Source organism: Sceloporus occidentalis, unplaced genomic scaffold (genome assembly GCF_023333645.1).
Source record: "Sceloporus occidentalis isolate IW3139 unplaced genomic scaffold, rSceOcc1.0.p SCAF_6, whole genome shotgun sequence".
Classification (NCBI taxonomy): Eukaryota; Metazoa; Chordata; class Lepidosauria; order Squamata; family Phrynosomatidae; genus Sceloporus; species Sceloporus occidentalis.
In genome coordinates this window covers 59466418-59479803 of record NW_028316986.1, presented here as the reverse complement: position 1 = coordinate 59479803, position 13386 = coordinate 59466418, and the positions used below count along the sequence as shown (strand labels likewise).

The 13386-nt window shown below is 37.6% G+C and overlaps 1 protein-coding gene across 3 annotated transcripts in view; it reads left to right on the top strand.

Annotated features, from left to right (window-relative positions):
- CNST (consortin, connexin sorting protein) overlaps positions 1 to 13386 on the top strand; it is a 60514-nt gene that overhangs the window by 15380 nt on the left and 31748 nt on the right. For 2 of the 3 annotated variants that reach the window (XM_089529794.1, XM_089529795.1), the window contains 3 exons: positions 785 to 1192; positions 9844 to 10022; positions 12653 to 12683. In XM_089529794.1, coding sequence (XP_089385920.1) covers positions 838 to 1192; positions 9844 to 10022; positions 12653 to 12683 — 565 coding nt within the window. In that variant the 5' untranslated portion in view covers positions 785 to 837. Of the gene's footprint in view, positions 1 to 784; positions 1193 to 9843; positions 10023 to 12652; positions 12684 to 13386 lie in introns of those variants that run through there. The other variant, XM_089529796.1, reaches the window with a different exon arrangement.

Below are 13386 nucleotides of genomic sequence, written 5' to 3'. Positions count from 1 at the left end.
ACTCTTGGACCCCCTCTCCTTATGTGGATGTCACATCTCCCCCCGCTCGATATAAGAAATATTTTGTTTATTTAGTGTACATATTTTCATTCAAACATTCATGTATATTTCAACATTTCATAAGGAAATAGCATCATTCAAAATTAGAATAGTTTTATTTAAGTAAATTTAATATTTAAATAAACACATGTGTAAATTTTACACATTGAAAAGTTTGAGAGGAGGAAGGGAGATGAGGACTTCCAAGTCTCACATCCTGCCCTTGAGCAATTCTCACATCCCCGCTGTGGGTCCTGCCCCATTTCTGGGAAACCACTGCCCTAAAGGAACCAGAATCCATCTACCAGTAATATTGGAAGCTAAGGAGGGTCAGTTCTTGCTAGTACTTGGATGGAAGACTGTCAAGAAAGAACAGATGCCATAGTCTAGATTCCAGAGGAAGGAACTGGCAAAACCACCTCTGAGTATTCTTTGTCTTATTAAACACAATGAAATTTATGAGGTCTTCATAAGTTGACAGGCACATACAAACACACATAGCTAATGTAGAAATCTGTATATGTGCATGTTTCTGAGCTTTGAGAGGAGAAATTATTAGAAGTAATGACTTTGTTTTATAACACTGCAGTATTCTCTGCCTTATAAAGTATATTGATTATATTTCATAATTGTAAGATGCTACCAATTAAATTGCCAGAATAGTAGAAATAAATATAGGTGATGCAACTCAGCAGACTTAGATTTTGGTTATTATAAAAATTTAAATGTCTTCTTTTATTTTTAGAGCTGAGAATAATTGGATACAGAGGATAGAAACTTCACTGTGGGAACGCTCTAATGGATGACAGGGAATCTCCTACAAATGACCTGCAGTTAAATTTACAAGAATTACCTCATACTGATACACACGTGGAAAAGATAAAAAAGTGTTTGACCAGTTCTCCAGATGAAAATGAAAATCAGTTTAACAGAAGCAAGCATGATGCTCTGAACAGCAGAGATAACAAAATGGGAAAAGTTGAGCAGGACAGCATAAATAATAATGAGGACAGGGGAGACTACACATCTTGTTGCCATGAAGATGAAAGTGATAAGCCATCTAGAAGTTTCACTGCAGATGAAATGCTCCCTGTTGAAAAATATGCCTCTGAAAAAAGGAATCCAAGAAAAACACAAAATTTCAGCAGTGAAGGTATTACGTCTTTCTAAATAAACACATTAGGTTTGCTTGAAATTTTGAAACAAGTGTGCTCAATATTACCAGAACTTCTCTGTTTCACCTTTAATCTTGCTTACGTGTGTTTGCATGAGACAGGATGTGTTTGATAAACTGCAACATATATAAGCAGCTCAAGATCCAGCTACTATTTATTTATTTGATAATATATTTATAAGCTCACTCTGTATCCAAATACCTCACTATTTTCATAAATAATTAAATAATAGCTTGCAGTTTGTGCTATTGATCAGAAAATCAGCTTAATTGCTGAAAATCAACACATAGGTTTCATGTTTTCCTAAGACTATATAGAACCTGAATTCATAAGAATGATGTGTTTTAAGACTTTCATAAAGAGTCATGAGGTTTTATTTTGCCATACCTTAGAACAAATATAATCATGCTAAATTGAATAAATTTGTTAAGTGAAATAAACCTAATCCTTTGTGACTTTGGAGTCAAGTAGACTGTTAGCTTGGAGTGTGTCATCAGTATGCCATGCTCCCAGATCGGCCAGCATAAGCTGAAAGCTGCATATAGCACACCCGCGTATGGCGCGGGCGCACTGTACAAAGATTCTGAGATGGATTCTTTTTCCTCCTGTATTTCCGCAGAATTATTTTCTTGAAGCCATTTGCTTGAGGCCCTCACTTTTCTTTGTTAGCCAGTTAGATGGCTTGTCATATATAATTAAGGAACGAACTTGAAAACACTTGGGCTGTTCAGTTGAAGTAGTACAATCATAAATCTGTGCTTTCAAAGTGTGTGTGAGAAATTGAAAAATAAAATATGGGATTTTTGTTTTACTGTTTGAAAGAAATACTTGTATTTCTGCCATAATTTTATCTCCTAATTTCAGGATTTGTTGTTTAGGATATTTCCATGTAAAAAATAATTGGGCATAGGGTAAAGAACATACTTGTGCTTCTTAAGTATTACCATTTATTTGTTCACTGTTTGTCTTACTTTTAGATGATAACAATAACCATTGGCAGGGAGGAAAGCCAGTGAATATAGACAGTGCTTCATTGTTTTAGTATTTCCATGAAAATTGAAACTTTTTTGGAAAATGGAATACAATTCAGGAAGCATTTTTAGTGGAGATTGATCTGTAAAATGAGTATGTACTAGAGGGATATCGCTGGCAATTTTTTTAGCGATAATTTGTGAAAGGATCATACCACTCACACTCACCGACTCCATTTCATGTGACAAATCTTGATACCTCATATCAATTTTCATACTGAACTTCATAAGTGCTTACTTCTATACAAACTCAACAGAATCTAGCCTTGCAGTTACTGCATACTTAGCAAGTTACATCTGCTTGTCATTGAAGTACTGTTATGTAAAGGAGTTTGGGGTGGAGGAGGAAAAAGCTAAATCTATTACAGTTTCTTTGCAGTTTCCACAACCACATTGCGCCAAAGACTATCAGTAAACTATAAGAACTCTTATCTATATATGAATAATTTAACATTTTCTATTCCTGTGCTGCAGACTCACACTTAAAATCACATAGACAGGAAACAAGGTGTTTTTTGGATTCCTGTGAGGTTATGCTGTCCTACTTTTGTTCTCAGTAGCAGTAATAGTAAAGGTTGTTAAAATAGCCATGGTAGTTTTAATAGGGAAGATAAAATATTTATTCCTGTCCATTTGACCCTTCAGTCACCTTGTTCTTACATAGCGCATTACACTGTTGCTATGATAAGCTAATAAATGAGATGCCACATATTTATGTAAAGGTAGGATGGGTTTATTTTCAGTTGCATAGTTAACATTAAGGCATGGTAGTGTTTGTACAATGTACATAAATATGCCAAGGTCTGGATTGGGCAACAGTTATCTGTAGCGTACTTTTAAAAGAAAGAGTGCTATAATTCTGTTTTAGAGCTCAGTTTTGGGAATGAAACTGGGTCAGTTCCATACTGTCTCTCATATTAATTTCTTTTTTCCAGAATTCTAGATCTGTCTCACTACTGTTTATTTAACATAACCAAGGGAAAGATTACAATGACTAGAACCTCTGCCTTTTCCATTATTTTATAATAAAGCATGGTTTTATTTCCAGGCAAAAAGTGCTGTTTGTGACCTATAATATTCTCTAGTCCAGTCTGGCTAAAAGATTGTTTTAGCCTGCCTGAATTTTAAGATCTTTGGGGGAGGGCTTTCTCATCTCCCACCACCATCACAGTCACATTTATAGGGAACATAGGAGAGAGTGTCCTCAGTGGCTGCTGCCAAACAGTGAAATTCCCTTCCATGGAAGGCTAATTGCCTCATGCTTTCTCTTTCTTTCTCTTTGCCCAGGCCTTTGAGTGTTAACTATTTGTTGCAGAAAATCTTTTAATCAGGGTCTATTGCATGTATATTTTTATCATTATTATTATTATGGTATATTGTTTCGGCCTTTTGAAAACTTTAAAATTAGTGTTTTCAATATGATTGTTTAATTTTTAGGGTTTTTTAGTTTGCATTATTCATGGTTTTGACTGCATTTTGCCTTAACTCAAAATTATTAGTTGCCTTGAGTCCCATATTGAGAGAAAGGCAGGATATAAATAAAATTAATAAATAAATCTACTGCAATAAAACTCATTTCTGACTAAGAACCAATTACATTTGTGGAATCTAGAAGCATGCCTGGGATTTCATATGCAACAAGCGTTATTTTTCTTAGGACCTAGATGTATATCACAATATAGCACTTGCATCAGCTGCTTCTCAATCCATTTTAATCCTTATTGAATTTGTTTTCTGTTGTTTCTCATCATTATTCAGAGTTTTTATACCCCACTTTTCTGGTAGAGTGGCTTATAAATTGTTAATTACATAGTTCTCTGCCCTTGGGCTTATAATCTAAAAAAGACATGAAGCAAAAGGAGAAGGTAATGGCAGTGGGGAAGGGGATCAGGTTCAGTGGTTCTTCTCTCCCTCTGAGGCCAAGACCATGGCAGATGAATGGAGGGAGAACCCTTCTTCTGTTTCTGGGCTAGGCCTGGTGGAGCATGATGAAGCCATCTGATTTCACAGTGACAGCAAAAAGAATTTCTTCTCACCACAGAAATTCTTGAACATCAGAAGGTCCCATTTCTGTTTCTGTATTAATCACATCATTGTTTTACACATGGCCGTAACACAGTACTGGAACGTTTAATAGGAGCCAGAGTGGTCTAGTGGTTTAACTATTGTGCTACAACTCTGGAGTCTAGGGTTTGAATCCCCACTTGTCCATGAAAACCCACTGGGTGACCTTGGGAAAGTCACATATTCTCAGCCTCAGAAAATCCCATGATAGGTTCATCCTTAAGGTCAGAAGTGGAAGATGATAAATCAGAAACTATTTGATGATACACAACAGTAACAACAAGGATACTTAAAATTACTCATCCAATATTTACGGCAACTAATAGTATTTTTTCAGAAGCACTTGATATCTCATTTATTCCATATTGTTCCCTTCCTTCAAGTTAACTCTTGAAGTATTCCACAAAAATTCATCAGTTTAAATGATGATGAACTGAATTATATTTTTGGAGCAACACTAAAAAGGATATGTTAAGCAGCTTAGAAAAAAAATTAGGTTTCTAAGCATCAGACGTGCTTTTTTCAATAGGCTGGTTATAATCTTTTGCATCTAGCTGGCTTTGTCTTAGCAGAAAGAAATTCTCCTACAAACAGGGTACCTAATATGCATTGGTGACCAGTATTCCCTTGAGTCCTTTCCACCTGCTTCCAAAGATAAGGTTGGATGAACAGGACTAGATATGTAATGATAGCCTGCAGTTGATAGAGGAAAACTTGAGTACCCTGTCTTATAGAAGTGCTTTCTGCAAGCACGGTATTACTGTGGAATATAACTCATTCTTTTTAAACACCTGTTGTATCTAAGCAGCCTTATGAGTATACACTCCAGCACCTAAGCTAAATATTGGCTCCTGGTGCATGAAACTGGGCATACAACTGCAATTAGGCCTTGAAAACAAATGATTTGGACAGAAGGCTATTCATGGTTTGTCATTATATTCAAAGTGGACATAGTTGTTTTCAATTCAAATTAGGATTCATTGGAACAAACCAAGAGCAAGCAAATTATGGTTACCTGATAAAAACAAAAACTCAGTCTGTTTGGCTTTATTTAGCGCATATCCCAATCATATACCAAGAATTTAGATTCTTAACTGAGGTATACTGTATAGTCTTCTCTAAAACTGGCACTGCAGTACAGTATATCTCTGCTAACAAAGCCTCTACCAAAAAACCTTCTTTTTACAAAATCTTTTTACACATGCTCATCCACGCCCTTCTTGTCCTCTGATTAGCTGGAAGATTTTTAGCATCAGTACTGGGAGGATGTTGAAGGAAGGCTGGAGAAATACAGACTTTCAGTGACATATTGAGCAGCATTTCTACAGCACAAAAATGCAGTAAAGCATTAGCTGGGAAAGAATAGGATTCTACTCTGGATGATCCTACTGTAGTTGTGTGCAGTGGAGTCACTAAGGTTGGTGCCACCTCAGTGCAGTAACTCATGTCACCCCCAGGCAAACAGCCACTTCAGGGGAGACAACATGGGGAGAGAGTGGGAGGGTAGAGGTGGTTGAAGTATAAGCAGTAGCATGCAGGGAGGAGTGTTCGCCCTCTGTCCACCTCCTCCTGACTGCCTCTCCATTCTCACAGACACTGTCTTGTGGTTTTCCACTGTCTTGGGGTCTCTTGGCCAAAGTCAAGAGATTCCAAGGGTGCTGAGAAGCAGGAATGCGCCAGCACTGGGGAACTACAGCTGCATAGCAGCCTCTCCCCCCATCCTCAAATGGTTTCCCACAGCGCTACATCATGCTTTGCTGCTGCCTTCAGCTCTTTTAGCTGAGTTCGAGAGAGCCCAAGGCAACAAAGAAGCCTGTCAGCCATTTCCCCCACCCATCCGCACCTGCAAATGGCTCTCTGTTCCTGCCACCTTGTGCTTCACCACTGCCTTGGACTCTCTTTGCTCAGGTCAAGAAAGCCCAAGGTAGAAATAGGAATGGCAGGTTGAGGCAAGCTACTGCTACCTCCCAGCAGCCAGTTAGATGGGAAAGGGAGGTGATGGCAGCAGGAATGGGAAGTGTCCATGGTACCACTGCTGCTGTTGCCATTGGCACTTACCTTTCCTGCCCAGCCAACAGCCCTACCAGACTCAGAAAGGGCTCCTGGGTGGCAGGAGCACTCAACTCACATCAGTGGACAGAGGACCCAACCAGATGTCAACCCCACCCTGAGACATCACCTGCTGTGTTCTTCTCCCATCTAGTAATACTTCTGTGTGTGCATATTCTTACAACAGTCAGGGTAAACACCAGATGTCTCTGGCACCAAAGTTTCTGTTAAAGAAGTAATGCTGGGGAACATTAACTAGAATATACCTGTATTGAACAGGCGATCTGCAGCCCATGTTTTTGAAGGCAGGGTTACTGAAGGCCTGTTATCAATCTTCTGGACTTTGGGCATTGCACAATTCAGTTTGTTTGTTTGTTTTCTCTCCAAGGTTTGGAAATTTCTCTGAATTATGCTGGTAGCCTTAACAGAAAGGGCCATAGTAGACTTGGCATTAATTGTGTAAATACAATAAACATGCCCATTTTGTTAAGTAAATATCAGCTACAGAGAAGCCTAATAAACCTCAAGATTATAGGAGTCAGCAGAACAGCTTAACACTTTCTCTCCCTGTTCTGTCTATTGTTCCCCAAGACAAGGACGATGGAGACAGAGGAATGAGGCAGGAGAGTGAGGAAAAAATATTAAGAGAGCCCTTCCAGCCACCACCATAACCCCCAAAAAGCAGCAAAAGAGAGAGGGAAAGAAACAAAGGAAAAAGCAGCCAGAGAGAGAGGGAAAAAAGAAAGAAAGCATAAGAAGAGATAGCTGCCTAGAATATAACAGACCTAATACTGAAACAATGTTCTATGTCTATTTTTCCAGCAAATACCAATAAGTCTTTTAGATATCTGTGTAAGTATAATTACATTTGAAACTGCATATAAGTTCCAAGGCATTGTCTGAAAGCATATAATACAGCAGTAGGTTTGAGTATGATCATTGTTTTTGTTGGGGAGTACCTAGGAGTTCTATTTATGCTGCCATGGAAGAAAGATAAAATTTGAAATTAAGAATCACCATATTAGGGTCCTGGATTTATACTGATGTGAATGGATTCCTCTGGATGAAGGTCTTACTGTTGTCATAAAATCTAAAAAGAGTATTCCTGATAATTAAAATGCTTAATACACTAGAAGCTGAAAATCTTCACATATCTAGAAATTGTTAATTTGATCAATTGTTTCTCAGTTCTTTGAAGTGTGAGCTATTTTATTAAGTGGGTTTTTCTTATGTTTTTAACTATAGTGGTAGTGGGCAGTTGGTTTTACAACTGTCCTAATATATTGATGAGCTTAATTTTAACTACACCGTAGCAATTTAGAGGGGATACCAAAAGGATGGTCTTACTTAATCTTCCTTGCATAAGCAGTGTTAATTCATACAAGTTACATACAAGACTAGCTTGGTGGAAAAGGATTAAAGAACTCAGGCCATATTATTTTCTCTCTGTTGCAAAAACAGAATCAATTTCCAGGTCTTCTTAATTCTATCCCATAGCCTAAATCCAACATTATGTTAGTGCTTCCATCCCCCTTGCAGTTCCCAGAACCTTACAAAAACTTTGTCTGGGTAGTTTCTGAATGCTCCTGAGCTGGTTTGTGGGGTATGCCAGTAGCAGAAAGGCAAACATTAAATAATTCCCTCCCAGAAGTGCTGTGCTGGACATATTAAGTCCATGAGCCATTTACATTTTTCTAACACTCTTTGTTACTTTTCAAAAGGAAAAGTAATGACAGAGGTCAAAAATATATTGCAGAAATAATCCAGTTTGAGACCACTTTAACTGCCCTGGCTCAATGCTATCATTTTTTTAGACATTTGCCTCTGTCAGAGAGCTCTGGTGATACAATAAACTACATTTCCCAGGATTCCCTAGCACTGAGCCAGGACAGTTAATGCAGTCTTAAACTTTTCCCCCCTGCTGTGTGTTTTGCACCTGAGAGATAGATGCAGATAAGCGATCCAAGAGATTACTTATTTTGTATGACTTTGGGTTTATCAAAATCTTCAGTAGGCAGACTTTACATTCTATCATGGTTAGTTAAGAGTGGGGGACTGTGGCCAAAAACACAGAAATGCACGCACTGCTAGATCCTTTCAATTAAACCATGAGTACTAAAACATTATACATAATTAAACATTGTGTGTTTAATTCTATTTTATTTAATTCTATTTTAAGGGGGGAGGGTTGGGGGATATGATTTATATAATTTTTAATGTTGTAAGCTGCCCTGAGTGCAGATGAGGCAGGATATAAATAATAATAATAATAATAATAATAATAATAATATTATACAATGTGATATTCTAAAATCATTAAACTGCTAGTTTAACAGTTATCACTGTTCTTTTAAGCCAAGATCTACAACAGCCAGTTTATTTCCAACAATTATGAAATATTATATTTGAGATAGAATAAAAAGATTACCCTGAAAGGAATAGTTTTCTATTTAGGGCAGCCTGTGACTTTTGGAAGTGCCATGCCCAAATACTATACTAGTCTTCAGTAATCCTTTGTTTCAAAGTGCTATAATGTCTGAAGATATCATGCTTATCTCACAGTCATCTGTAATGTTAAGGATGGATGTAGTATGTAATATTGAAGCTGGCATTAATTCGAACACCCAGGGCAGTCACCATCCCCCCCCCCCCCAGCTTCTTCTGGGTTTAGATGGGCTGCTGGCTGGTAGAAAACAAAGCAGGCAGTGGCACCAATGGCGACCACACACTCGTCCCTTCCCCAGAAGGAAAAGAGTCCATGAACATGCTTTCCCACACCACCCCGCTTTCCCACCCAGCCAAACCCAGAAAGATTCAGTGGGGGCAGCACTGGCTTTGATGGCAGCATCCCCTTGCCCACACAACTGGCTGCAACTTTGCCTTCCCTCTCCATGCCTTGCCCTGCCCTATGTTTCTTTCTGGAGCAGTGAGAGGGAAGGCAAAGCAAAATCACCTAGTGGGTTTACATGGCTGAATGGAAATTTGAATCCTGTTCTCCAGAGTCATAGTCCAGTGCATGACTGCAGTACACCTGAAGATGCGTAACTGTCAGTTCTGCTGTAACGTTAGTTTTTGTATGAGTTCTGTCACTGAAGAATAATTGCTAGCTCAATAAGTTAATGTAATAACACTTTTGTTATTGTCTTACTTTTTCATGCATATGGAATATTATATAATCCTTTGCCATTTTTGCCATCCCAATGTCTCATTTTTGTCTCAAGGAAATATGGTCAGCCTACAAATGAAGTCTGGAAGTTGTATTGGAAGGGGAACTCACTGAAATTCCCATTCCCACTGTCATCTTGTTCCACATCCCAGGTCTTTCCTGACAACTTTGCCAGGGAGTAGAGATGGGGAAATTCCTTTGTATATGTGCATGCACCAATGGTCACATGTGTTTGGATACAGTCTAATATGCTGAAATAATTTTTGAGAAACACTTTTTTAAAAGATGGGATGGGGGACTTTTTTCCCCATTTCTCCAGACAAGCGGGAGAAGACTGTCATTGCAACAGCAGCTCCTGCCTATGATGAAGACATAAATAAGATGAATGCAAATTCTTCCCAGAACGATCCAAACCAGACCTTACAAGCCCTTTTCTCTCTCCTGCGAGAAGAATTTGAGCAGATGGATTCACGATTGCTACCTCTGTATCTCCATCAGGTAAAGTGAATACATACCTTGATTTCTCTCCAGTACTTTTAACTATGATATTGCTTTATAACTTCAATTCTACAGGAAGATTATTATTATTATTATTATTATTATTATTAAACTTTATTTCTAAAGCGCTGTAATTATACACAGCGCTGTACAAAATCAGTAAAATTAAGGAATATATAAAAGCCTGCCCAAGGCGTACACTCTAAAAGTAATAACAATTAGTTAGAGGAATAGATAAAATTACAATGTAGGAAAAGACAAATTAAAAAACATCAGATATAAAAGCAAATCACATCAAACGTTATCAGACAGCCAGATGACAATCACAAATTCCCTAAGAACGCTTCCCTAAACAATATGGTCTTCAGCTCAGCCTTAAAGATAGATTTCTTTATTTGTATTGTTTGCTGCTTACCAGCCACAATGTTGCAAGTTCAGTCATAAAGGAGGGCTGCAGGATCCACTTCACCTTTCTCCCCCAAACTGGGACTCAGCAGCTCAAAGCAAAATTAAAAGAGTTGCAAATCTAATGTGTAAAAAACAAACAAACCAGTTACAATATTAAAACACAATTGATTTTAAAGCATTTTAAAAGCACATATATTTTTTTTAAAGTACAATGGCCACTGAAACCCCTTTTTCAGTAGTCATTTGTTTACCAAGAGGATGCCAAAATAAAAAGATCTGGCAGAAGGACAACAGGGAGAGGGTCAGCCTTGCATTCTTGGAACAGCCACCAGGGAGAGTCTTTCCCATGTCTGTCTAAATATGCCTGGAGAGGGTGGTGTGACTGAAAGAAGAGGCTCCCCAAAAGACATCAGTACTTCTCTGCTGGTACTGTACATATATACTGGTTATTTTAAATTTGTATAATGAATTCAAGACAATACTGAACTGTATATCACCATTAGCAGTTGTGTTTTACCTCTTCACACTAATGTAGGCCATGGTATAATAGACATTTATTAGGTGAATTAAAAATGTCAATAGTCAGAACTAGCATTCTTTAAAAATTGTCACTAGTAATTCTCAGTTTCCATAACGTCCCAGGATGTGGTCTGAGAGTACACACTGAAATGCCAAATATCTATTGAGAACTAGATCTCAGAATGTTTAATGTTTCTGTGCGTGTAATATTTTACATTTATATGTATATGTTTTATATATGTGTGTGTGTGTTTCTTGTGTGTGTGAATTTGAGAATTCAGTACATGATTTGAGTGAAAATGCTAGCAGCAAAGTCTGTTTTGATTCTAAACCAGTGTCTGGTATGAGTAATAGATGCAATAATTCCGTTTAAGAATATATTCCCCTATCGATGTATAGTATCTATGATTCTTGATTTTAATAATGTCATTGGATGTTTTAAATTTTGGTCGCATTTAATCCATTTTAATTATGTACTTTTAAGATGTGGTTTCTACTGTTTTTTATTGTCTGTTTTTAACAATTTCTGTACACCTCTTTGATCGTTGGAAAAGTGGTTAATAAATGAACAATTTATTATTATTATTATTATTATTATTATTATTATTATTATTGGCAAACAAATTGACATTGATCTGAACAAGACAGAGGTTCTTCTTGTCAGTCAAAAGGTAGATCAAAAAATAGGGATTCAGCCTGTGCTGCATAGGATTACAGTTCCCCAAAGATGCAGTTTTGATGTAATCCTGGATTCAGCCCACGAGGCCCAGGTTTTTCTAGTGATAAGTGCTTTTCAATTTTTAAAGTTAGTGCACGAGCTACATCATTCCTGTAAAAGTCTGATCTGGCTACAGTGACACATGTCTTGGATATATCGTGTTAGTCTTTCTGTAATGCACTCTTGGTGTGCCTTTGAAAGTTGCTGAGAAACTTCAGTTGACTCAAGAAGCTGCAGCTAGATTATTAATTGGGTCTGGCTCAAGGTGCTGGCAATAACCTATAAATTCTTATATGATTTGAATCCAAGTTATCTGAAAGACTATATTTTCCTACATGCACCTGCCTGACTTTAAGATCTTGAAGTAGGGGGCTTCTCTCAGTCTCAGACACATTTGGTGGGGACATAGGAGAGGGTCTTCTGGGTGGCTGTTCTCAGGTTTTGAAACTCCCAGCCAAGGGAGGCTCCCTCTTTTAAGCCCTTCCATTTTCTGTTCCTATAGGTTCTTAGGAATTGGCTGCAAGGATTTTAGTAGCATGCTGTTTTGCTGATTTTTATCCTTCGTCTTTTAAAATCTATCCTATGAATATTTTTTATGTTTTTACTTATGTCTTTTACTACCTTCCTTTCAAGTAGAAGACTTCCCATGTTTACAATGGGCCCTTGGTATCCGCTGGGGTTTAGTTCCAGGACTCCCTATGACTACCAAAATCTGTGGATGCTCAAGTCTCATTGTACACAGTGATGTAGTAAAATGGTGTCCCTTATAGAAAATGGCATAAAGCAAGGTTTGCTTTTGAGGTATTTCCTCCCAAAATATTTTCAAGTTTTGGTTGGTTGAATCTGTGAATATAGACTCTAAGGATACAGAGGGCCAACTGTATTAACTATGATAATATTAATTTTTCCTAGTATTGGGGAAAAGTGGAATATAAATAAATTAATAATAATAATAATAATAATAAACACCTTTTTTCATTTACAGATTGCTGAAACCTATTTTCAAGCTGGAGAATGTATCTTTTTCAAAATAACAACTGAGTTGCATGTCATGGTTGGAAAAATAACAGCATATGGCTGAAGGTTAAACTACTAGGCATGTTTGATAAAATTACCAGCTTGGTAGATGAAGGGAATGCTGTGGATGTAGCATATCTTGTTCAGTAAGGCTTTTGAAAAGGTTCCCCACAATGTTCTAGTAAACAAGCTAGTAAAATGTGGGTTAGACAAGGCTACTGTTAGGTAGATATATAATTGGTTGACCAGCCAACCCCAAAGGGTGTTCACCCATGGATCCTCTTCATCCTGGAAAGAAGTGACGAGTGGGATACCACAGGGTTCTGTACTGGCCCACCGTTATTCAACACCTTTATCAATGTCTTGGATGAAGGAATAGAGGGCATGCTTATGAAAATTGCAGATGACACCAAATTAGGAGGAGATGCTAACACTCCAGAGGACAGGATCAAAATTCAAAATGATAGTATTCCAGGTGAGGCCTGACTAAAGCAGAATAGAGTGGTACTATTACTTCCCTTAACTAAATGCTTCTCTTAAATGGATACAGATAGTGGCCAGAAAAACTCTGTGATGATGTTGAACTTTCCCATGTGTTGATCTATGAAAAGCTTTTACATAGGCTTAGTCATGAATGTGCATGAATTTGCTCTAATCTTACCTCAGTATTATGTATTATATTACATACCTAATACTCGGTTT